The sequence below is a fragment of the Columba livia genome, chromosome 19 (assembly GCF_036013475.1).
Source record: "Columba livia isolate bColLiv1 breed racing homer chromosome 19, bColLiv1.pat.W.v2, whole genome shotgun sequence".
Lineage (NCBI taxonomy): Eukaryota > Metazoa > Chordata > Aves > Columbiformes > Columbidae > Columba > Columba livia.
This window is the reverse complement of record NC_088620.1, coordinates 165475-191018: the sequence shown is the minus strand read 5'-3', so window position 1 is coordinate 191018 and position 25544 is coordinate 165475. Positions and strand designations below refer to the sequence as shown.

The 25544-nt window shown below is 40.2% G+C and overlaps 2 protein-coding genes across 21 annotated transcripts in view; one reads left to right on the top strand and one right to left on the bottom strand.

The window, feature by feature from the left end:
* SLC2A8 (solute carrier family 2 member 8) overlaps positions 1–23339 on the top strand; it is a 28078-nt gene extending 4739 nt beyond the window's left edge. For 3 of the 8 annotated variants that reach the window (XM_065035321.1, XM_065035319.1, XM_065035324.1), the window contains 3 exons: positions 63–236; positions 855–1000; positions 1155–1663. In XM_065035321.1, coding sequence (XP_064891393.1) covers positions 63–236; positions 855–1000; positions 1155–1292 — 458 coding nt within the window. In that variant the 3' untranslated portion in view covers positions 1293–1663. Of the gene's footprint in view, positions 1–62; positions 237–345; positions 1664–15056; positions 18582–20047 lie in introns of those variants that run through there. The other 5 variants (XR_010467123.1, XR_010467124.1, XM_065035322.1 and 2 more) reach the window with 5 other exon arrangements.
* Positions 1903–25544, bottom strand: part of GARNL3 (GTPase activating Rap/RanGAP domain like 3) — a 50956-nt gene continuing 27314 nt past the window's right edge. For 3 of the 13 annotated variants that reach the window (XM_065035301.1, XM_065035297.1, XM_021280181.2), the window contains 16 exons: positions 24599–24705; positions 23761–23882; positions 22939–23043; positions 18823–18897; positions 17804–17915; positions 16978–17076; positions 14976–15092; positions 14102–14274; positions 13247–13405; positions 11762–11828; positions 9755–9862; positions 9194–9312; positions 8655–8790; positions 7338–7547; positions 6915–7026; positions 2345–6182 (listed from right to left, as the gene is read on the bottom strand). In XM_065035301.1, coding sequence (XP_064891373.1) covers positions 6026–6182; positions 6915–7026; positions 7338–7547; positions 8655–8790; positions 9194–9312; positions 9755–9862; positions 11762–11828; positions 13247–13405; positions 14102–14274; positions 14976–15092; positions 16978–17076; positions 17804–17915; positions 18823–18897; positions 22939–23043; positions 23761–23882; positions 24599–24705 — 1978 coding nt within the window. In that variant the 3' untranslated portion in view covers positions 2345–6025. The other 10 variants (XM_065035302.1, XM_021280182.2, XM_065035298.1 and 7 more) reach the window with 8 other exon arrangements.

The window sequence follows — 25544 nt, the reverse complement described above, 5'->3', positions numbered from 1 at the left end:
CATCTTATATTTGGCTGACCAAGTGGCAGCCAGTGACAGTTTCATTATTGCTTACTTTTCAGGGCTAATCATGGCTCTCAGTACTGCATTGTTTGGACTTTACTTTAAAATGGCCCTTCCAAATGGAAACAACTCATCAAACTCTGATGTATGGTTCACACTAAATTCAGCATCACCAGGAACAGAAAGCAGCATATCCTGGCTTGCAGTAGTGAGCCTAGGGCTCTTTGTTGCTGGTAAGTGGAACGGGCTTTGAAGTAGCCATTATATGAAACTCAGACTTTCTGACGAATTTGTTCCATTCTGTCACATTATCAATTAATGGAAATGAATTGTCTTTGACAGACACCTCAGTGTATAACACAAAGGTGGACTGAGTGTTCACAATCCTGGTGATAAAGCTAGCAGCTTAGTTAAGCCACTTCCCTGGAAAATGAACTTATACTTCCTTGTGCTAACAGTAAGTAGTAAGTGCTCAGGTTAAACTGCTTTGCAGTCATTAATGGAAAAAACAGTCTTTGTTAGTGTCTGAGCCGCCACGCTGAATTCTGTGATGGTGCAAGGCAGCAGCAGTGAGAAACAAGGTCAGTTTTTAAGCTTACCCCTTCAGGTACTTTGTGGCAAGAAGTTCTGCTTGTTAAGAGTATTCTTGTAATTTGATGTAAAATGCACCAGTGGTTATCGTGCTGCCCTAAAATAACTCACTCTCTTTCCTTCTGCTTGACGTACTGTTTTACTGGAGTAATCCAAGAACCCAGCGTGCGAACTGCACCCCCTTACATGACTAACGTGGGCGTCATTCACTCTGCCTTTAGCTTGTACTTGCATTTGTTCTCTCCTGTTTGTAATTGCAGGTTTTGCCCTTGGCTGGGGTCCTGTTCCCTGGCTGTTGATATCCGAAATCTTCCCACTTAAAGCTAGAGGCATATCAAGTGGTGCTTGTGTGTTAACAAACTGGGGTATGGCCTTCTTGGTAACCAAAGAATTTCATGATCTCATAGTAAGCATCATACATTACAATTTGAAGTTTCTTTTCATAAGGAAATTTGTTAAAGATTTTCCTGAGCTATAGTCCTCTCTGGCAATATAGAACTGTAGTTGTACAGTAGTGAGCTGTAATAATGTGGCTTTTTTTGTTGTTTCCCCTTTCTCAGGGCTTCTTAACGTCCTGTGGCACATTCTGGCTCTTCTCTGCCTTCTGCTGCCTCAACGTAATTTTTACAGCTTTTTATGTTCCTGAAACGAAAGGACAGACCCTGGAACAAATTGAGGCGTACTTCGGGAGAATTTAAGCCTAAGGCTTTTTATACTGATACAAAACCTTCGTATCATGAAATATGGTGCTATGGTTGAAAGTAACTGCATTGCTAAAGTTTAGTAACTGTGTTACTAAATCTGCTATCAAATTGTTTTAATGAATTTTGTAAAAATCCGAGTTCTGGTTTTAAAAAAAAATATCAGTGGGGATCTGCATGTAGTTCAGCATACTCCCTGTATAGTAAATCTCCCTTGTGCAGGTCTTGGACATATTAATTTTCTTTGATTCCTGTGTTCTTTTCACCTAGTGCAAACTGACTAATGACCAAGAATGTTAAAGGGAGTGACCATGAAATTTTTTTTGAAAAAGTAAATTAATATAAATAAAAACACAACATTTCCTTGCTCCACTTTTCCATTCCCTTATGTCACATGTTACAGCGAAGAAATGAGTGATGTAGCCTGGCTAACGTTAATTTTAACTGCAGTACTTAATCTTTGTGTCACTTCTGTTTTTGGGATGCCTAAATCTTGGTCCCAGAGGGAGATGAATGCTTGACTTTCATGGGCGGTAGGGTTAAGTTGGTGTTATTTATCCTGTTGCTGTCAAGTGGGTTAGGAATGCATTTAAATCACAAGAAGGCCTTTAGCTCTTAGGATAATGTATTTTAGAATTCAGGAACGAGGACTGCTTTTTCAAAAGGAATTACAAGGCCCTAGAGACAGTAACAACTTCCTTTTAGCCAGAAAAGGAGAAAAGCTATCTTTCGTAGTGTTAATTTAAGGGGTAAAGGTCTCCAGCCGGAGCAGGTCTCCGAAAGCCTAGAAGATGCCAGGAACACAAAGCAGGGCTAGGTTATAGTTCTGGTCAAACACGGGTAATGCTTAGACACAACGGCCGCTGTCCCAGGCCCGGTGTAGCACTGAGACGCGTAACGTGTCTGAAACAAACTTCCTGGAGAACTCCACTGGAAACAGCGACGCAGAGCTGTCTGCAACCAGGGCGCTGCCTTCGGGCTTTTTAATTTCTTCTCTGTTGAACCAAATTGGAAAAAGCCATTAGTTATGCACATTTGAAAGAAAGAAGTGAGATCAAATTTATGGTTTATTACATAGGAAGGAATAAAGACTCTGTTATTCCTTCACAAAGGTGATAAATGGCACTTAAAACAATTTCAGCTGTGACAGGACTGTTTCTATTTGGCTGTCATATCTAAAACACAAACCATACACACTATCACATGACATAAAAAACAATGGTTATACATGGGCATTTAAGACAAGTGGTACATAGTTTTTGATCACAAATGTAGCAACAGTCTTAATATGCAATTATTAAATTACAAAGCAGTCTGCTAACATTCAAAGTCTTAGTAAAAACTGACATTCCATTGGCCTAAACCTTTAGAGACATAACATCAACCAGATAAATACCTAATAGAGCTACAAATAAATATGCATAAAATAATCTCTCGAATTGTCTTTTCAAATCATGTGCTAATACCATGATTTCCAGTAGCAAACAGGAGTCAGCTGCAGCTCAGCAACCAAGTGAAGCAGCCAGGCAGGAAACAGGTTGGTGAGGCTGCTGTGCACAACCAGTGAGAGTAAAAAAACCACTTCCTAACCTGCGTGCAAGTGCAGATGTTTGCTGTGTACCGGCTTCTCAGCTTCCCCGTTCATATTAGGTTTTCAGGGTATAATTTTTTCCTCCACAAAGTCCGGCTAAGCCCAACTGCGAAAATGCTGCTTTAACAGAATTCGCAAGCACTGTGCATATGAACCATGACATGAAATTGGTAATAATGACTATGATATGGTACTCACTTTCATATACTGAAGGCAACAAAAATGATTCTGAACTACCCTGACACTTGCAGATGGGATTCCCAACCCCGCCTCCCAAGATCCCATTGCTTTAGATTCCTAGATATGCTTAGGTTTTTTAATCTCTTAAAACTTGTGATAGAAATTAAAAATGTATACATATACCTACATATATATATATATATGTATATATATATACATATATATATATATATATATAAAACCAACTCAATCCCCAAAGGATTATATATCTCAAATCCCAACATCCCTGCAAGACACACAGAAGCAAAACCAAAAAATGGCAGCCTTTTTAAGGCACCTGCTGCATACATTGGGAATGAAGACAGGTTATTCTCCTTCCTGTCCTGTGTCAGTAAGAGTCTTACGTCTGGTCTTTCCCATTGTGACCTGAGGAGCAGCTTGCACCTGACCCGGGCAGTCAAGCTGTAGCACAGAAATCCAGGTAGGAGGTGGTGGGGAGGCAGTTGTAAGGCTTCCCCCTGCAAACTAAATCAACTTCTTGTTCCAGATAAGTACCATGACAATGGTTTCATCTGGTTTTGTCAGCTTAAGCAACCGAATTTCATCTGTATTCCTTAGTGCTTTTGCTGTTAGTATTTGCTGGATGTCACCAGTGCTGTGATTACAGACAGACCTTCACAGGTTCCCTGCCCACCCCCCCTTACTTCACAGCCACTGCAGTGGCTCTGGTTAAAGAAAATAACTCCTGCTTTAAGGCCCCTCTTTCTATAATCACGTCTTCGTTATGATGCAGATGGCACGTCTGTATGCATCCTGAGTACCATCATAGCCAGAAGTCAATCTTTCTGTCAGTCTTTTTGACCTCACTACTGTTCCATGTCTAAGGCTTGTCTTTCAGGAAACCTAAATACGTGTGCTCAGGTTCTTCAAAACAAGTTTTAAGATCTCGACGTATTGCTTTAGCTGCTACAGAACTATGGTTTAGTCATGTTAAATCATGCTAGAACAGCACACGTGAACATCTGCAATACATTTAAAAATCTGATATCCTAACAATGCGAAGCAAAGCGTCCAGTTAAAACTGTATTTTAACTAAAGCCCCAGTTTTGCAACACACTGGTAGAGTCTTCGAAAACTCCCACATAACAGAAATTAAATACTACATCGAGAAACCCACTTATGGAAAAAGGTGGTGGTTTTGCTTTCTAAAAACATCTAAGTGCATGCAGTGCTCCCTAAAGTGGATTCGTTAAGAGCACAGAAGTGTTTACAGCCTCCAGGAGAAGAACCATCAGGTGATAATTTCAGATTGATTTTTTAAAACTTGGCTGTTCAGATTAAATAGGACAGGGTAAATTAACACAGTGCCTGGAAAGAACATCCTCAAAAAGAGTGGCAAGCTCTTGCAAAGACTTGGAGCTGGCACTTCCTTTTCAATGCTTATTAAGGTTCATGCCACACATCGATGGGTGCCAAAATACTAAAATAATAGTAGCCACTGGTTAATACTGCGTCTGCTCCTAGATTAATTACTGATGAAAATATTGCTGCTTTCCTTAATCAGCCACTCCAGACTAAGAAATGATGCTTTCAGTTAACACCTTGCATGTTTTCTTCGGTGGAACAATTAAGCCACTATCTACAATAAACTGGGCAAAAAAGTACTTTGCAAAGAGTTACACATTCAGCCAGGCTGGAGCGAAAGGCACACGCGTCCAGATGGTCAGAGCCGGACAGCAAATGAGACCGCGACACGTGAATGGCATCACAAAATAAAATAAAGGATACAGAAGTATTTCTACGTATAGAACAAGAAACACTTGCTAATAAGGCTAAAATCTTCGAAGCCTGAAGCATCCCTTAAAACTGGAAGCAACCCAAACCAAACAAAACTGTTTAAAATTCATTTTTTGCATAGAGGAAATGGCTAAAAAAATAATCAAACTTTAAACATGAAACCCTGTCTTTTAACATAACAACAAAAAAAAATATCTAAGATGACTGTTTCATCATAGAAAACTGGATTCTAAGCAGTGAAATTTCAGTCTGGAGCCAGTTAGAAAAGTATGATTATATGGAATAATGACTTAGATTGTTGGTGCAAGAACAGCCAACAGCTAATGCTGATGCCCGCACAGGAACCGTTGTGTAGTTAGAAAATTAGCTGTTAGCTTTTCTGCCTATAATGGGAAAACCCGTAGGTGCGCTACAATACACAGTTTTCCAGCTGATAGAGAAATACAGTAGTTTGCTTTTTTTTTTTTGACTTTTCACTTCTCATCCTTAAGGAATACTCTTAAAGTTGTGTTTTCTCTACGAAGTCTCTCTGCTCAAGCAGCTTTCAAGCTTCTCTAGAAAATGTGCGTGGACAGACCAAAGCAAAGAAAGCAGCATCTTCATCTCTTACATATTCTTTACAGAACCTTCTTGATTTTGCAGTAAACATACCATCGCTGCATCATTTTAAGAACAGACTGCACTGTTTGGCAAGACCTTGCCCGCAAGCCTTTTGTTTGGTTTAGTTTTTAAAACAAAAAGGAAAGATTTATGTTGTAAAATTCCTCTTCCCACATGACATACACTGTTGTAACACAACTCATGTGGTAATAACAATGATTAACTTAGCTGAATGTCATTCAGGTACTTGAAATGATAAGAAACTCAGAACAAGTAATGCTTTTTATTTACTTCAGTTTCAGCCTAAATCTCTCATTAATTACCTACTATTAGAATGCCACAAAAAGTAACGGTTCCTTAACTGAGAAAACATACTTACGTCAATGATATAAGCATCACCAAATCAGGCTAAGCTAGCCAGAACAACAAGGGTTCTATGAAGATTAATCACCAATACTTCCAGCCACATTTTGCCACTAGAAGCAGTGTTTGTGACATTCCCATAGAGCTCACAGAGTTGTAAGAAAATGTGAAGTAAGGAAGAAAGGTTTTAAGACTGTCTTCACTTCAAGTCAATGATGTCTTCATCATGTAAGGAAATCAGCTGCAAGGGACAGCTAGATGGTGAGCTTTCCTCCCTGTTTGCTAAAGTATCAGGGTCTGAACTAGCAGAAAGATGAGATCCTTCAGAATAGCTTTCAAAAGAGCTCGAGATTATCCTGCAAAGAGGAAGACAAAAGTTGCTAAAAAAATACACAGATTAGGGCAAGCAGGATCAATGGCTATTTCTAGATTCCATCAAGTTATCCTAAAGACAGACCATTAAAACTTCCTCTCCGATTTACTCTGCTGAAAATCATTAAAAGGCAAATGTTCATGAAGCTCCACGTCCAAATGATTTCCAAATAGTGAAATAAATCAAATAGAGGTTTACATTGCAGCAGATCTTTTTATTTGTTTCGTTAATCTCAGTCTACTGTGTCTTGGCTGAATTCTGCCACTACTCTGTACAAACATAGGTTGTGAAAACAAAAGAATGGCAGTGGGGTCAGGTACGCAGAGCCAAGCAGAAAAATGCTATGGTGCTTCTTAGCAAAATTTATTCTGGAAATAGCAAAACAAGAGAAGAAAACAACAAGTGAGCCTGCACAGTGCAGATCTAGTAGTACAAACCCTAATGACAGGCTCAGCTGCAGCATGTCCTCACAAAAACCCCTCACATTTAGTCTTGCTCCGCTCATTAACATACCTTTAGCAAAAAGCATAATTGTTTTGGTATTTATAGTATTCAGATACTCTAACAAGCACGTTAGCATGAAATTCACCCTGGTATACAAAGCTCTCAGTCAGGCCCATGCCAAGTGAGGTAAGCATGAATAGGTTGCCAAATCGTCAATTCTAAAAACATTTACATTCTAACTTAGATGATTTTCTAAGGCCAGTATATTTACCTGTCACTACTAGTTGATCTTACTGCTCCCTGCTTGGGGTCTGACTGTCTTCGAGGAACCTTTTTTTGCTTCTGTGCAGTTTCTGTCTTGGTCATAGGCTCATCCAAGAGGCCTCAATAAAGGAAGAAGAGACTTAATACTCTTAACAGAAAATAAAGCGTTCATGAAAACTTTAAGGCATATGTTGCTGGTTTCCACTATTAACTAGTTCGGACTTGGCTTAGAATATAGTCATCTTATATGTGATCAGATGCTGGCTAGACTGTTTGCAAATAAGGTTTCCTCACAGTTTCATTTGTTTGTTTATACTACTTATTTATCAACACTGGTTGCATGTTACAAATGTGACTGTGATGGTCCAAAGATTAGAAATTAAATATACTTGGCCATTAATATGTACGTTGAAGAGTGAGGAGAGTTTACCCAGCAATTCTTTACGTGTTCTGCTTGCAATTTCTTTAATTTCCATACGCGACAAGGACAGTGAGTGAGTAACTGGAAGAGACGCAATGCCGCTGGATGCTGTAGGAGTGATGACCTTGGGAGCCAAAGGTGACTTCAGAGGTCGTTCAATGCTTCGCCCAACCAGATTACTGAGAGGAATTTTGTATAGGTTTTTGCATGGAACTTCACCTGAAACACAGAAGGAGAAAAGAATGCCACACTTTCACAATAGAATAAGTTCTAAATACTTCCAAATGAAAAGTTATACAGAAAAGTTATACTCATTGTGCCGGGTGCTTTTAAACCCAAACAACAAAGACCTTCCTAGCCCCAGAGAACTTTCAATATAAATAGGCTAGGAGGATGAAGAAATACAACCATATTGTGCAGAGCTGCAAACTGACTTAGAGGGAAAAAGAAGACCGACTTTGGGCAATGTGATGGATCAGCAGTGGAACCAAGAAGTAAATTTACATGTCCTGAGGTTGGTATTTGACTGTTACACCATGACTCTGCACTCTGTGCAGTATTTTAATATGCTGCAAGTATATTTGAGCCTGGATCTCAAGTGGTTTAAATTATGGCTCCTCTTCTTAGGTGACACGAAATACCATGTGTTTTCCTAATTCTTAGGAAAAAGCCCAACAACAACTTAACATCAGATAGCACTGCCTTTTAAAAACTGAAACTGTGATTCTCCTTTCCCCTTCTGCCAACAGTGCAGCAGCAGATTTAAGTGAGGAAGATATATATATACACACACTGCATTATCCTGTGTTTCTCCATTATTGTTCCCCTATAGAGTGATTGTTTGCAAATCATGTTACACTAAATTGACAGTGCAAACTCTTTCGAGAGTAGAACTTCTTCTTACTTTTGGTTCACAAAAGAGCTTTAACCCTCAGTGGTAGTTTAGCTTTTCTTAAGTGAAAGGACTGGTGTATGTGAAATCTCAAGTCTTCCCACAATTTTCTACCTCTTTTTGCGTTATTCGTCTTGGCCATATTGCCAAAGATTCATCCATCTACTGAAGCTTAGTTGCTGCCCTCCTACAGAAACAGCTTCCTCAAAACAGCACTACTATGCATTCAGAAAAGATCCCATGGGGCAAATGCTCAAGAACCAGGTGCTTCATATCTGCAGATAAACAGAAAATCTGTCTTTCAGACTTTCAGGTAGGAACTCAAAGTTTTTTACCTGATCAATTTAATCTTACTAATGATCCGCTGCACTGACATGTGAGAGCTGTTGGAATGATCAGAAATTGTTATTCCAGCTGCCTGGAAACCACGTTACCTTCTAGAGATGAAAGAGGACATTCTGGCATTTCATAAGCTGTTGGTGTCTGAGGAGAACTCCGTGAACCCAGTTCCTTAGAGCTGCTGTCAGATGATGTATTTACTGCAGCAGTAGCTTTAAAATAAATATCTGACTGAAATGACAAATAACTTATCATTAGTACTGCAATACTTTCTTAACTGTCTTCTGAATACGAGCTCAAATGTGTTGATGCTAAGTCACCTAGGCTTGTTCATAGAAAGGTTATCCCACTGTCAAGTGGAGGGAACATCTGTGAGGCTGAGGATAGTATGTGCCCCATAAGCAGTCAGATATCTCAGATCTGCATTACTGTGAGCAATAAAGGACAGTGAGATAAATTCTCATTTTCTTTGTACTTGATATCAATTCAAAGCACACAGACAAACAGTTACCAGAGATCAAATAGCACATGTTTCAGTTTTGGTTTGTTTGGTTTTTGGCTGCAGCAACTTTTAATGTGCATTAGATCCCAGCGTATCACAAAAATAGCCAAGCATAATTTTCCTATGTCTTACCCTCGATGCTAAAAGTTGAAGCTCAGGCACAACTGCTGTGTGGACTAAGTTCCCATTCACCACTAATCGGATCTCAATGGAATCGGTAGTGAAAGCAAGGATATACGGGAAAGCACAGACTGCAACGAAACAAAAATTATTTGGCAAGGAAGAATGGTTAATATAAATGTTTCTTGGATGCTCCATGAAAACTATTCTTGAGTATCTGACCTCCTGTGGCATCTCCCCTTTCCTATGAAAAGGGCTGTCTAACATACTGATGGACATTGAGCTACATCAAGCCTGAAGAAAACCTCACTCTCCATGCCTGGTAGAACACAGACTGAATGGAAAAGGAAAAACAGGAAAAAGAGAAAGGAAAAGAAATTCAGCAAACAAAGAACCTGGCACCAAGGCTCCACTTTTTAAAATTATCATATGCAGAAACTTAGCTGAAGTGGCATCATGAATATCACGTCTATTCCTAGTACACATACTGTAATTCCACTAACAGCCAAGTGCAAGCCTAAATGGTGAAAGAAAAAGAAACGGACGTCTGGTTAAAAAGAGATATTTTCTTACCAACAGCATAAGGAACTTGATTCCAGCTGAAGTGGAAGTCATAAGCTGATGGCTGGATCAGTGGAGAACCTCCATTGAAAGGATATACCTTTCTGTACTGGCAAACATCTGCAAAAAAAAAGCATCACCCCTAACCTTACACTGCAAGTGACAAACACCAGTTTCACAGGCAGATGTTGCAGAAGTGTGGACATTATGTGCATCATCAAACATTTATGTAGAAGTCCCTCCCTATCTGAACAGATAAGGGAAGTGTGCTTCCTCTGTGTACATGGCATTTGAAAGATCAAAACAGAAGATCTATATTTTAATAAGTTGTCATATTTGACAGTCATTCTTAGTCTCTTCCAACCATTATCAGTTCCTTACCTTGTCTATGGATAGAGGAATAGGCAAGAAAACTTCAGAAAGCAGCGTCAGCAGAACTGTCCCTCCCTGCCAGTAAGAACTGCCCTTGAAGCAGCCACGAGCTAGCACAGTTTACATCTGAAGACTGTTATACATGCAGGACATCACAGTCATCAGTCATTACATTAGTCATATAACTTGTGAACCTACTACTTAGCTGCTGTAAGTCCACTTGCTCTGAAGTTAACATTCTATGAGTCAGACATGAAATGCTGGCTTATAGAGCTTCTTACGGGCAATGCAATTCTGATTTTTTAATGTGATAGGTCTAGGTAACGGGGAACTTAACCTTCTACTATCAACAGATTTTTCTTTACATACATGCACTAGTGCTGATCAAACATCTATTAAAGTTCAGAACTTAAAAAGTCATATTAGCAAACAATAAGAAAGCTTAAAGATGAGATGCAATTGCAATAGCCTTTTTTCTTGATGAGCTGGGGGCTCCGGGTCAGCATCTATGACCCTTTCAAATGTGTGCTACTTCTGGCTCCTTTCTATTTTTAGGCAAAATTATATTTTTTTTCCCCTGTAATTGATGTCCTTAGACTGAATCAAAGTTTACATCCAGAAATGTATTACAGATCATTTTTTAAATACAATCTTAGGACACTGCCATATCCTTTGTTTTCATATTTGTTCTATGATTATACTTTCAGAATTATAATACTCTCTAAAGAACAAGCCTAAGTTTCCCTGTGATGCTGTCCCAGAAACAGGAATTCAAGCTGCTGCAAGCCCATGCAGCGCCTTTATTGTAACTTTAAGATTAGCTCAGTTTGTTAGCTCCGGCTCAGCAATGGGTCTATTAGAGGGGAACTGATTCCACGCAGAAACACAGGTGAGAATTCACTATCCTCTGTCAGATGGTTTTTTAGTTCTGAAGCAGTGCTAAGGGAACCAGAATCTGTAGGATCTGGCAAGCTATCAGAACCAAAAGGGCCTCACAGAGCCTAGAAAGATACAGTTTAGAGACACTTAAAACTTGCTCTGTGGCACCAATCTGATAGCCAGTGCTGGACCATGGGTGTATTTATCTTGTCTCCATCGATGTTCACTTCTGGAGAGGCAAACAGGACATGTTTTCTGCAACAGAGAAAGCCGTGCCTTGTCTTCCAGCATTGCCTCATAAAGGCTGCTGTGCTTTTCATGAGGACTGGAAGTAAAAGCACCTGTGCACTGCAGAGAAGAACACGTGCGCGTTCTATCCGAGGCTGTTCTATAAAAGGAGATTTAAAGAATGACAATGAACTAATGCAACTGCCAAGAAGTAGGCAGTAAAAAAGCACAGACAGAATGGGATGGTATGGGATTTTTTTTTACTAAGGTAGTAACATATATAAATATAGATGTACTCCTACATACCTGAAATTAAAACCTAACAAGCTTGCATGTCTAAATTCAACATACTGTGCAATAAAACCATTCTTCAATTTCTAGTCTCTCTAATATGCATTTAAACTAAAAAGAATGTATATTGAGAAAATTTCCATAAACCACTGATATATATTTTAAGATACAGATCTAGACTCCAATGAAAAAAAATACACATGCAGACTGAGGTATTACTACCATTTTCCATCTCCCCTAAATACTTACAGTTATAACACAACAATAGACCAGCTTCACCATCTTCATATACATCAATAGCTGCAACAAAATTAACCTGCAATGGTAATGGGAAAGGGCAATGAACAGGCAGCGGGTACTGAGGTTATTACAACCAGGTTTTGCCTAACAAGCAATACAATCAGTTGGGGGAGTGCACAACTACAGAAAAAAGAAGGGGAAAAAATAAATGAGTCATTTTTCAAGTGCAGCCTGTTTTGTGATTAATTTTCAGGATACTCTCAGGATGGAAATCAATTACTTTTGTCTTCAGTTCTGTATAGTACTCAATATTCAATACCACGCCCACAGTATAAAGCAATAAAAACTTACATAACTTATTTGACCATATGAGTTTTGGGAAATGGGGTGATTTCAGGACAGCCATGAATCAACATGATATGCTAACAATAACAATTCTTTTCAAAAAGGGAAATCCAAAAAAGCTCAGCTGCATGTCATGATTAGCAGAAAGATCAGATGCACCAATTACTGGTTCAAAACCACTAACACTTACAGAGGTCAACAGGGATGTACTTAAGAATTACTGAATAGGCTGAATTTAGAAACTGAGAATCAATGCTGGAGGAAACACATTATTTTTTACATGGCATAGGCCACATAAATTCTCATATTTTAACTCTGTATTTGTCTTTTACAGTTGGATTAAAAAAAAAAAAAAAAACAAACCAGCCATAAAAATGTAGGGTATCTGTTCAGGAAATGAGACTTTATTAGGGAAGTACGTAAGATTACAATAGACAAATGCTTCCCAGACCACATTTAATACTTAGGGAAGGAGAGGGGCTGGACATCAATTAGACGAACAGCTCTTTGACTTTCCTTTGTACAATAAGCTAGATGTTCACCTCTTGACTTCAGATTACTGTATGTATCAAGAACTGTTAAACAGACCTGGAAGTTTATATATCTGCACCAAACCCATTCTGACCCATCCTTTGTAGTGACTGAAAGCCATTTCTGCTCTGTTACCCGTGTAAATAATTTTGTGTCCCATTTCAATATCACGAAAATCAGCGGCTCAGCTCATATTAATTGTCTGCTTTGTTTGTGTTCTTAAAGGAAATAAGGATTCCTAGGGAGAAGAGGAACAGGGGGTTGGGATGGTGGTGCTGCTGTATTTTTCCATCCCCATTGTTACTTGTAGCACCTCCTCATCCAGATAAAGACAGATTTGCAGTGCTCCGGAGGAGTTTACACTGTATCACCCATGCTAGGAGTGCCAAACCTCTTCATCATCAGATCTGAATAAAAATACAGATGATTTAAAAAGAAAATAACCTACCAACGAGAACCATCAAATAAAAAGAGTAGTTTCGTATCTTCTTATGAGCAAAACAGTTGGTTTAAAACAATGACAGAAAAATATTAACTGTGCACAGGATGCACTGAGTGTGCAGGAAATTATGTTCAGTGCAGTTCTGTAAGAAAATAGTTTCAATGATGAAAACTCACCTTGTTCGTTTCAACATGATGCAATCTATAGGACTCCCCAGTACTCTCGTTAACTAAATCAAACTGATGCCGATACGCTACACAGATCATATTGTCACTTTCTCCAGTAGGGCCATCCACCAGCGTCATCACCACTGGAGGGTCAGAAAGGCATATTTCCTATAATGTAAATAATAGAATTATTCTCTTTTTCAAGCTCCTACTGTGGGTGCTGCAGGTGCTTCATGAATTTAAAGGGACATGCTCTAAGCACAGAGACTATCATGATAAAGTCTGATGAGGAGCGGCTGAGGGAACTGGAGAACAGGAGCTGAGGGGAGACCTTCTCGCTCCCTGCAACCGCCTGAAAGGAGGTTGTAGCTTGGAGGGCGTTGGTCTCTTCCCCCAAGTGGCAAGTGACAGGACAAGAGGAAATGGGCCCAAATTGTGCCAGGGGAGGTTTAGATTGGATATGAGGAACAAGTCCTTCATGGAAAGGGTTGTCGGGCATTGGAACAGGCTGCCCAGGGCAGTGGTGGACTCACCATCCCTGGAGGAGTTTAAAAGGCATTTAGACGAGGTCCTTAGGGACATGGTTCAGTGCTAGAGTTAGGTTATGGTTGGACTTGATCATCCGGAGGGTCTCTTCCAACCAAAATGATTCTATGATTATATTCTAAGAACAAGCAGAAACTTAATTAAAAAATCTGACAGGTTTCTTTGGCATATATATGATGGAACTCTGTCATACAGCTCCTTATTTTTGTTTGTCTAGTGGTTCAGGGAGATAAAAATGCGTGCTCTTTGTCTTCCCCTCCATCCCTATCTGAGTGCTGCCCAGTCTGTTAAGGTAATTAGTTATTAGATTACACATACCCGGATGTACTGGAACTCCTCTACTGGAGATTCAGATGACGATAGCAGAGAGCTGCTGGTTAAACTGTTGCATGGATTATACTTCTTTGTGACGAGAAGTAGTTTGTTCCGAATAGCCACAACGATCCTCAGTTCACTGCCATGGTGAGTATTAATGGCATACAAATGGCAGCCTGCGGAAATAATGCTCTAGATTTTAGGGATTTGGGTTAGGGTCTGCTTTTTTTGTTCTGTATTTGTACGATGATCAGTACAATGGGGCTCTGACGCATGACTTAGCAACGCAGAATTACCAACCTCCCAGTAGGACAACATTAAATTGTAGAAAAAAGACAAAAGGTTATGACTCTTGAAATCTGTTTTTCCCCTTACTCCTTTTGCAAGTAAAGGCTAAATACATGGCTTTTCACCATTCTGCAGCTTGCAGCTTTCCAAAGCAGCTTGCTTCTTAAGATCAGAAAATGTTTATATTTACTGAAATAATCATCAACACCTGAACTAATCTAAACAGTACTATTTAATGGAGATTTGCCAGTGTTCCTCCACCTTAAAATGCCCTTTATTTCAGTCTCACATCCTTGCATAATTCTTCTCATACTCTTCAATCCTGAAAGCAACATATCTATTTTTCTCTAGAGCTTTTAATCAGCAGTGATTGCAAAGTAACATGGTATTTTTACAAAGTTCTAAAGTGCCATGCTGGACTATAATAGACTTATTTTCACATATCAGATAAACAAAGTTTGAGAATTGACTGTCCAGAGAAAAAACTAAAGGTGATCACCTACCCTTGCCTCAAGGCAGCTAATAAGTCCCTGGAAACCACAGACATCATACCACAGTGGATGTTTTTAACACACGATAATAACATCACCTTTTGTTCTCTCCAGTTTGTTTTCTCTGCAGTCGTGCTTGCTCCTTATCATTTGCTTTGTTTCTATATATTTTTTTACAGCACTGAGTCTGAAGACAAGGAGACGAGAGTCTTTCCCTGAAGGATGAAGAGACCAGGAAACAAGTTAAACAAAAGATGTAGTAGTTTGAATTAATACTTCCAAAGAGCAGCAGGATCTAACAAACAGAGTAAAGCCGCAACATGCTAAAAGATTGCTTATGAACTCTCTACATTTTCCAATCCCAGTAACCTATGCCTTCAGTTCAGCAGCTGAGCTTCCTATCAGGTAGTGCTGCAGCAAAAAATTATGTTGGAGCTTCAAAACAATTAAACGTATGCTATTTCACAAATATACAAAATTTTGCAAGATAGTGAAAATATAATAAACTACACAGCAAGAGTATTACACATAAAGATCCTGCCCCTTCTGTGAGCATGTTCACTTTGTGAAATTCCATCACAGTCTGTTGTGTTAGAAAGTATCTCATTGAAAAAGTGCACATTTTATGCACATCTAGTACTTCCAAATGAGGTTAATAGAAGGCACATGGTCAGTCCAAACAACATTTAAGTTCTTTTATATCAGAATCTTCAAGAAAATGCACTCTAGTGATGTGGGGACAGTTAACACAATAAATACCAATAAAACACATTTGCTAAAACAGTGACAGCATAAGTAATTTCCCCTCATTTTTGTCCAACTGAGTAAACATATAATTCAGTCAATCAAAGTTGTGAATGGAGTCAAATCCAGTTGGCCGGTGGTCACAAGTTTTGTTCCCCAGGGCTCAGTACTGGGGCTAGTTCTGTTTAATTTCTTTATCAATGATGTGGATGAGGGGATCGAGTGCACCCTCAGTAAGTTTGTAGACAACACCAAGTTGGGTGGGAGTGTTGATCTGCTGAAGGGTGGGAAGGCTCTTCAGAGGCATCCGGACCGGCTGGATCAATGGACTGAGGCCAACTGTCTGAGGATCAACAAGGCCAAGTGCTGGGTCCTGCACTTGGGTCACAACAACCGCAGGAGCGCTACAGGCTTTGGGAAGAGCGGCTGCAAAGCTGCATGGCAGAAAAGGACCTGGGCGTGTTGATCAACAGCAGCTGAATATGAGCCAACAGTGTGCCCATGTGGCCAAAAAGGCCAACAGCTTCTTGGCTTGTATCAGGAATAGTGTGGCCAGCAGGACTAGGGAAGTGATCATCCCCTTGTACTCAGCGCTGGTGAGGCCCTACCTTGAATACCGTGTTCAGTTTTGGGCCCCTCACTACAAGAGACACCTTGAGGTGCTGGAGAGTGCAGAGGAGGCAACGAGGCTGCTGAGGGGCTGGAGCACAGCTGAGGGAACTGGGGCTGTTCAACCTGGACAACAGGAGGCTGAGGGGAGACCTTCTTGCTCTCTGCAACTGCCTGAAAGGAGGTTGCAGCATGTAGGGTGTTGGTAGCTTTTCCTGAGTAGCAAGTGAGAGGACAAGAGAAAATGGCCTCAAGTTGCACCAGGGAAGGTTCAGATGGGATATAAGGAAACATTTCTTCATGGAGATGGTTGTGAAGCACTGGAATAGGCTGCCCAGGGCAGTGGTGGAGTCACCATCCCTGGAGGGGTTTAAAAGGCATATAGATGAGGTTCTTAGGGACACAGTTTAGTGCTAGATTTAGGTTATGGTTGGACTTGATGATCTTCAGGCTGTGTTCCAATCAAAATGATTCTATGATTTCCAAAGAGTGTTGACTTCCAACAATGGCGGAAGAAAGACCATATGACCAATTTCAGGCTTGCCTTGAAGGAAGAACCAACAAGCATTTAGGGATTTCACCATCCCCCAGCCTTTAGAAAATAAAGGCAGTTGATGTATATGCTCCCCTATTCTAAATGAGGCATCTAATACACCTGCCACTGACAGACACAATCGCCTCATGAGATATACATACCCAGCACCAGCCACAATCATATGAGAGTCGAAGAACAGTGACCTCTCCTACCTTTGTCTGTTCGAGCAATCAAAAGATCCAGAGCTTCCAACACATGCATCTGTTTTATTTGGAGTGTTTTATCAAATACTTGCACTGATGGTTGACCATCTAAAAAAGAAACACACATATGTATTCAAATTCCTGCTAAAATGTGCTAGTCATTGGTTTTGACCTATTTCTTTCTTGTAATAAAGGCCTTGTTTTTTTCTTACAAAAATGAAAGAAACCTGCACAAAGCTGCTACATATACCACAGCATCATAGCCAATGCTTCCTCATGGGAGAGCTTTATCATTGTCATGGATACGATTATGGAACTGAAGCCTAAAAAGGACCTTCCTTTGAAAACTTTGAGAATTATCACCAAGAACTAACTTCACTCCCTCAGACCCACTGGCCTTAAGCAGCACAGAGAAGATAAGGGGTCAAACTAGCAATATCATTGCTATGAAAGAAGCAGGGTCTCATTGTCTTGTAAGCCTCGGGCTTCAGGCTCCCTATCATCAAGGGCTAAGCAATCCAGACAAGCCATTTAAACATTCCTTGAGCTTGGATGTGACTTCTTAAGTCTTTTCAGATGGTCAAGAAAATAACATCTGAAATAAGAAAAACATTCCAAAATCTGCATTTACATTGGCTCCCCAACATGGCTTGATTCTGGTGCAGAGAGAATGTTCGCAACTAGTTTATATAAATGTAATAAATTTACTTAGATTGGTAATTATGCCTGTAGGTGAAGACCTGCTAACACCTGAACAGAACTTATGAACATACATTTTCAAGAAAATGGTCAGATACATAAAAATGGACACAAAAACACTGGATCATTTACTAACCATCTATTAATAAGATGCCAGCATCTGTAGAAACCAGCAAGGACTGGCCCCAAGAATCTGCACAGACAACCTCATGAGGAAAATTACTGCAGAAAGACTGAGATTCCCAAGGCTATGAAGTAACATAAGGGATACATATTAAGTACACTAAGAAATACAGATCACACAGACACAGAATGTGATGGATAATGGCAAGTAATAACACATAAATACTTTTGGCAGGATACATTTCCAAACAGTATATTTTCTGAATCTGCAATATCTAAATTCAGTTAATTTTCTTGCAGAGGAAAAGCTCTCAGTATTCATTCGGTTTGGAGACTAATAAGTATAAGATGCATTCCTAAAGCACTGGAATTAAAACACATGCAGCTGATAGTCAGTGCAAACCTAGAAGTACTTAAAACATGTGTACCACCATGCATATTCAATTTGCTTATATTTTATGGCTCGGTTTGTGATGTTTAGTCATTCGCACACTGTACAGTTAAAACGGCCTTTCTGCCAAATTGTTCTTTGATCAAGCGTTCTCTGTACTTACCTCCCAGTGTCCGCCCCTCCTCCCCAAATTAAATATTAGCTGAAGTCTCTGAGATTCCAGAAGCGTTTCTGAAGCTTCTGTATATAAGATGCATGCAGAAGAGTGCAGTTTGCATCTTTCACTCCCTAATGCCCTTGAACAAAATCTGGTACTACAGGAAAGAAAAACATAACTGAATTTTGTTTTAAACTTGATGCAGAAGTTAAAATAAAATATGACTGCATATGGAAAACGTAATTCTTGTCAAATGATATTAAAATATCTACTCTTGCTTTAACTTAAGAAGTGCTTCTGCCTCCAGGTTCATCCTTTATTAATTCGATATTGGATGCAGAGTCACTTTGACACTATAGATTTCATCCTTGCTGCTACAGCATCTAATTAAAAAATAAATAAATTAACAGTATGCAGAACTGATATGCAATGCCATACTTCATACCATTAATTTTTTTCATAACTCTCAGGCGGGTTCACTCACCTCCTTTTTACAAAAGCTTGTGGTTGCCAAGTTAGCAGTGGCATCGCCTTTCATAGTGGTTTTCAATTTCAATGCCTAATACAAACAGATGTTTTATTTAAATTGAGTTTTTGTTGCCAGTACCCAAGCTAAAGACTATAAAGAAAGGACAACTGAGGACTGCAAAGTAACTCCAGTCTTGAATTCCTGTAATATTTTAAGTAATTAGGAAAGAAGTGAAATTCTGTATATCCTAAACAAATCAGGATATACAGGAATGAGTCAGTAAAGGACTGCTAGGTATCTTACCAGCCAAAACATATGTTGGTTGGGTTTCTTTGTTTTTTTAAACGGAAACCCAAAATCAGAAAAGAAGTGTCAAGAATAATAACAGAGAAAAGCCTCCGCCTCAAATCATACTAGCTAGTCATCCACACAATTAAGTCTATAAGCTAACTGGATAGAGAATCCTTTTATTAATTATACAATCCTGCCTTTCATTTGCAAAACTTCAATCACAAACCACTAAGTCGGGGTGCCAAGGACACACAGTCACAGTATGACAAATTCTTCAACTAGAAGTGACTAGAAGCGAGCTGATTCTGAAAGGGCTAAGAACTCTATAGAAATATTGTTTAAACATAGATTCAGTGAGATACACAGTAAGTCTGATTAAGGTATCCTATCCACCTTCGTTGCTAATCTTTACAGCAGCATTCCTATAAAATGATGACACATGGAATTGTCACAGCATTCCTTAATGTAAACTTTAGAAATTACCTAAACCAATTAAACTGCCCTAAAGTTTGCCTACCATCATGCAAGGTCTCTGTGAAATGGCAGTAATCACCTGCAGGCACCATTTACACACTTGCATTAAGCATAGCTGTCAGCTTACAGAGACACGCAAAATACTTCATTGCATTGACATTTTGATTTCATTCCGCCAGTCAGTAGAGATCACCTTAACAATAAATTAATGAGTTAAACATACTGCTGAGCCAGTCATCAGTGAGTTTTGTTTACCATTTAAAAACTCAACTGACTATACCTAAGGGACAGACGCATTCACAGAGTTTGGCAAGAATGATTAAGGGCTACTTGGAAGTCATGTTGAAATGTGTTCAAGCCTACACTTTGTAACTTAAGAAGAAATTTCTTTTAGGGAAGAGAAAGATTTAAATGTGAAAAGAAGCCCCAAGAAAAACACAAACAGTTATCTCTGAATTTTTAACCCACATATTAGGTTTCCCTTCGATGAAGACCATGCCAGGGATGGAAGTCTTGTTTAAGAAATGGGTCCCAACTAGATTTGGTACGTATCTTTGGTACGTTTAACTTGGGTGCAAGGAGGGAGGGAAATCAAGCTTACAGGTTTCCATACTTTCAATAACCACATTTTTCTCCAACTTCCGTACAGTAATTAGTAAAGTTGAGAAATACATAATTGGTTACTTCTGTCTGAATATTCCAAACACATTCACTTTTTTTCCTCCCCCTAACACCTGCCTGGAGTGACGAGCTCTTTCAGGGTGGCTGGGGAAAGGGTGGGCAAAGCATAGAGGAGTAGATTTTGCAGCCCCACCAATGCAAGCTTCAGCAGCCCTGAGACTCTTCTGTACCAGCTCTCAAATATCTGGCTCCACTCTATACTTTTAATCAGATCTAGAACTACTCAAGACTCTGCACTCTTTAGCTTACTGACTCAGATTAAAAAATGGGAGTGAGGGGAGGAGGCTTGAGTTGTGGTGGGGGTGGGTTTTTTTTTCATTTACTTTGTCTAATTTTTTCCTGTTTTGGTTTTCTGCTCTGTTAACTCCTGCTGAGTTAAATCAGCTCAGAAAAGAAGTATTCTTAAGTAGTAGAACCATGCCACCAGTCCAGGATCAAGAAGAGACAAGTGGGAAGGGACAAGGGAACTGATGAGCACAGCCACTGTCTTTTCTCCTGCTGCAATGAACTGTCATATCAAACCAGACTATCTAAATTATCAGGAAGTTTTAGTTGTCATGGAATCAAAAAGTCAATAAGCCCACAGAAGATGGGAGTCAGCATCTGATATGTTCAACGACACGGGGCAACCTCTGATTTATCAGAAACACTGTCGAAACTTCTTCCTGGCCAAAACGGGGGTAGATAGTTTCTAAGAAATCTGACCTTGATAGAGGAAATCCATGAAAGATTATGTTTCCCCAAGGCACAGAAAAAGCAGAACACTCTTCTGCTTGAAGACAGAAAGCACCTGCTGCACGAAGCAGCGAAAGAACTTTAAGATTTGATCCTAAGGTGTGATTTGTCCAACCTTCCTTTAGCATACATATTTTATTAATATTTGTAATTATGTTGTGTACCTCAGGTGTTACAAATACTTGTATTCAGCTGGCCTCTGGAGGTGGTTGACAGAGATAGGAAGCCAAACAGTCCCCTTGTATTCCAGGAGGAAACAGCTGGTGACTTACTGAGCCATCTGAATCCTCACAAGTCATTGGGACCAGACGGGATCCATCCTGGGGTGATGAGGGAGCTGACAGAAGAGCTCGCCAAGCCGCTCTCCATCATCTTCCAACAGTCCTGGTTCACTGGGGAGGTCCCATACGATTGGAAATTGGCGAATATTACCCCAATCCACAAAAAGGGCTGCAGAGCTGACCCTGGCAGCTCCAGGCCTGTCAGCCTGACCTCGGTGCCTGGCAGGGTTGTGGAGCAGATCATCCTGAATGCAATCACACAGCACCTTCAGGATGGACAAGGGATCAGACCCAGCCAGCATGGGTTTAGGAGGGGCAGGTCCTGTCTGACCAACCTGATCTCCTTTTATGATCAGGTGACCCAGCTGGTGGATGAGGGGAAAGCTGTAGATGTGGCCTATCTAGACTTCAGCAAGGCCTTTGACACTGTCTCCCATAATATACTCCTGCAAAAGCTGGGGGCCCATGGCTGGGTTGAGAACTGGCTGGAGGGCCGGGCCCTGACAGTGCTGGTGAATGGGGCCACATCCAGCTGGCGGCCAGTCACTAGTGGTGTCCCCAGGGGTCAGTGTTGGCTCCAGTCCCGTTTAACATCTCGATTGATGATTTAGATGAGGGGATTGAGACCATCATCAGCAAATTTGCTGATGACACCAAGTTGGGAGGGAGTGTGGACCTGCTGGAAGGCAGGAGGGCTCTGCAGAGGGATCTGGATAGACTGGAAAAATGGGCTGATTCCAATGGGATGAAGCTCAACAAGGCCAAGTGCCGGGTGCTGCACTTTGGCCACAAGGACCCCCTGCAGCGCTCCAGGCTGGGCACAGAGTGGCTGGAGAGCAGTCAGGCAGAAAGGGACCTGGGGGTGCTAATGGACAGAAGCTCAACATGAGCCAACAGTGTGCCCAGGTGGCCAAGAAGGCCAATGGGATCCTGTCCTGGATCCAAACCAGCGTGGTCAGCAGGACAAGGGAAGTGATCCTTCCCCTGTGCTCTGCATTGGGGAGGCCACACCTGGAGTATTGTGTTCAGTTCTGGGCCACTCAGCTCAGGAAAGAGACTGAAGTGCTGGAGCGGGTCCAGAGAAGAGCAACAAGACTGGGGAAGGGACTGGAACACAAGCCCTATGGGGAGAGGCTGAGGGAGCTGGGCTTGTTTAGTCTGGAGAAGAAGAGGCTCAGAGCTGAGCTCAGCACTCTCTAGAACCACCTGAAGGGCAGTTCTAGCCAGGTGGGGATTGGTCTCTTCTCCCAGGCATCAGCAATAGGACAAGGGGCCATGGGCTTCAACTCTGCCAGGGGAAATTGAGGCTGGAGATTAGAAAGCAATTCTCTGCAGAGAGTGTGGTCAGGCATTGGAATGGCTGCCCAGGGAGGTGCTGGACTCACCGGCCCTGGAGGTTTTTAAACTGAGATTGGATCTAGTCAATGGACGGGAGTTGGACCAAGGGCTGGACTTGATGATCTTTGAGGGCTTTTCCAACCCAGCTGATTCCGTGATTCTGTAATTTTTACCTTAATGCAGCTTAAACTAATGCAACACTACAAGACTGTTTCTGAGCACAGAGAACTGCAGTAAGTCCTGACATAACTCTGCAAGCTAATAAAATTCCAACCAAAGGGGCGACGCAGTCTTTATCGACATAGGTGCATACCTCCTAAAGTGATCCTACCTGACCAAGTCGGACAAACTCTGCTTGCCGAGCTTCCTCTTTTTTCCGTGTTGATTTTGGGGACTCTGGTAACACATCACTGAAGGACCTTCTATTGAGCATGTTCTAAACCAGAAAACATTTACTTTTTAAAAAGAACCAAAAGTTTTCATAATTTTTTAATCTGAGTTAATTTACTGTGATATCATTTAAATTTTCTGTCTTTTTTAAAAAATATTTTCTAGTAGTGATGAATCTAACTGCATAACTTCTCAGAGAACATTTTACTTTCCAGTTTGTCATAGTTTATCACTGTCATGTTCTATACAATCGTAACAAAGACTGCAGATAGGAATAAAAAGATAAAAAGTAGATGTATTTAGCTAAGAGAAATAAACAGTGGAAAAATAGCACCTCAACAATTTTAGAAGTATTGAATGTCTTTTTAGTTAATTAAGAATCACCTGAAGAATGTCTTCATCACCTAAAATGAAGTTATCTCACTGTTACCCTAGGCTAACAATGATCCACATTCACACACGATGGAATGAGTAAGTGTAGTTTTTATGGTGATGAGGCTAATACCTGTATTTGCAGAGCCTAAATTTCCTAATCCCTTGCTGCAGGTAAACTCATACAAAGCATGATACCGTTCTGCTTCTCTCGTTTAAAAAAAAAACCACATGAGGAGTCCTATCCTGACTGCAAAACAAGTTACACGACAATTGGTATTTAGCCTAGTGCATGCAATTCAGTGCTCATTAGTATTACAGTCTTTTAAAGTGACAGAACATTCAATCTCCTAGTGAGAGCATGTGAGGGATACACAGACTTCTGACTTACATTTACCTTGTGTAGATCAGGCATCAGGTCTTGGTATAAAGAGCGGATCAGCATGTCCAGAGTGCGTTGACGTTTCTGAGAAAATGTTGGCGTTTCCAATGTGGCTTTTTCCCCGTTTATTACTAAAATATTATGGGAAAGAAGATACATTACCTAAATGAACTCTGACAACTTCCACTGACTCTAAATTGCCTCTGCCCAAAAATACCTGTTCTCCCCTTAGTAATTTAGAGTTGCCTCCTTTCTGCATGTTTTTTGGTGAATAACGATCCCTTAAGCTTAACAGAGAAAATTAGACACAGGAGAATTCTACAAGGCGCCCCAATAACCTCCTAACAAAAAAATTAAGTACTAAACCAATTTAAATGTGCAAAATGAGTTGTTAGTCAAGTTCCTGTCAGGTAAGCATCTAACTGTAATCCGTCCCTGGAGGTTTCTAAACTGAGACTGGACATGGCACTTAATGCCATGATCTAGTCCATGGACGGGAGTTGGACCAAGGGCTGGACTGGATGATCTGAGGGCTTTTCCAACCCCGTCGATTCTGTGATTCTGTGAACTCCTTTAAGAAAATGCAAAGCTAAATATGGCTGCACATTCTCTATATGTAAATGTCAGTTTGTATCTAATAGTCTGAGGAGCATAACTGCGTAGAAATCCAGTGTTTTGTTAATCTGACGGGAAGAGTTTGATGGAACTGACATCCTACTTGTGCTACAGATTTAAAAAAGAAATCTATACAGAGCAGCAGCATACACAAGAAAATGTGTATTGTGAATTTCAGTTTATTAAATCACTTACTAAAAAAGTGTTTCTAGCAAAAGAAAAACTGACTTACATTTCACTAACACAAAATTCCTGAATTCCTGGTGATTTGTAAACACAGGTGGGGACGGAAGGGGAGGCCCAAAGAGAGGAACACTTTCTTCTGAAAATATTTTCAGCCTATTGAAAGAACAAATATCTACATTGAAAGTCACATTCAAAATCACTATTTTTATAGACATTATTCAAAACAGAAGAAAGAACTGGAAACTGTTGTCTGTGTACGTCTTAGGTAAGAACTCCCATGGGTCTAACAAACAACATTCACTTCGAATTACTCACTTGAGCAAAATTCTGGTTCCTTTGCAGAAACTAACACTGGGACACTAACAATTACAACAGAACTTTGCAGTTCTACTTATCGAACAATGCTTTTAGTGACACCTGATTCTTTCTGAATAATAATGGTTTACTACAGCTGAATCTATATCTTGGGAAAAGCAAACTCATTTTCACTGCTGCCTTCTTTTGAACCATAACAAATATTGCATAGCAAGAATGAACGGCAGGCACAAAACCCATGCATATAACATGCTCAGCAAGCCATAGCTTCTTTAAGGTAAGTAACTATTCCTTAGTATTTCAAGCGACAGTCTGCACAATTTTCATCACTGCAGGATGGCAGTCGAAGATTTTCCAAGCAGCATGCACAGCTGACACAGGCTGCAGCAAGTTAAGTGGTAAAATTATAGATTCAACCCATCTCTACTGTTATACAAACCAGTCAGAATTTGCTTGCCCAAAGACCCAGCAGTGGTTTACTGGTGCTGAGTCAAATGGATTCTGATTGATTCATCCAGTCTTTTTTCATGAAAAATGAGAAATTGTGCATACAGTCTGAAATGTAGTATTACATTTGTATGAATATTGATCATTCTAATACCATTTTCACAGATTCAAGACACAATTTCAAAGATGCCCTATGTCTATCTTATTCCATCCAAGTAAAAATAATCATT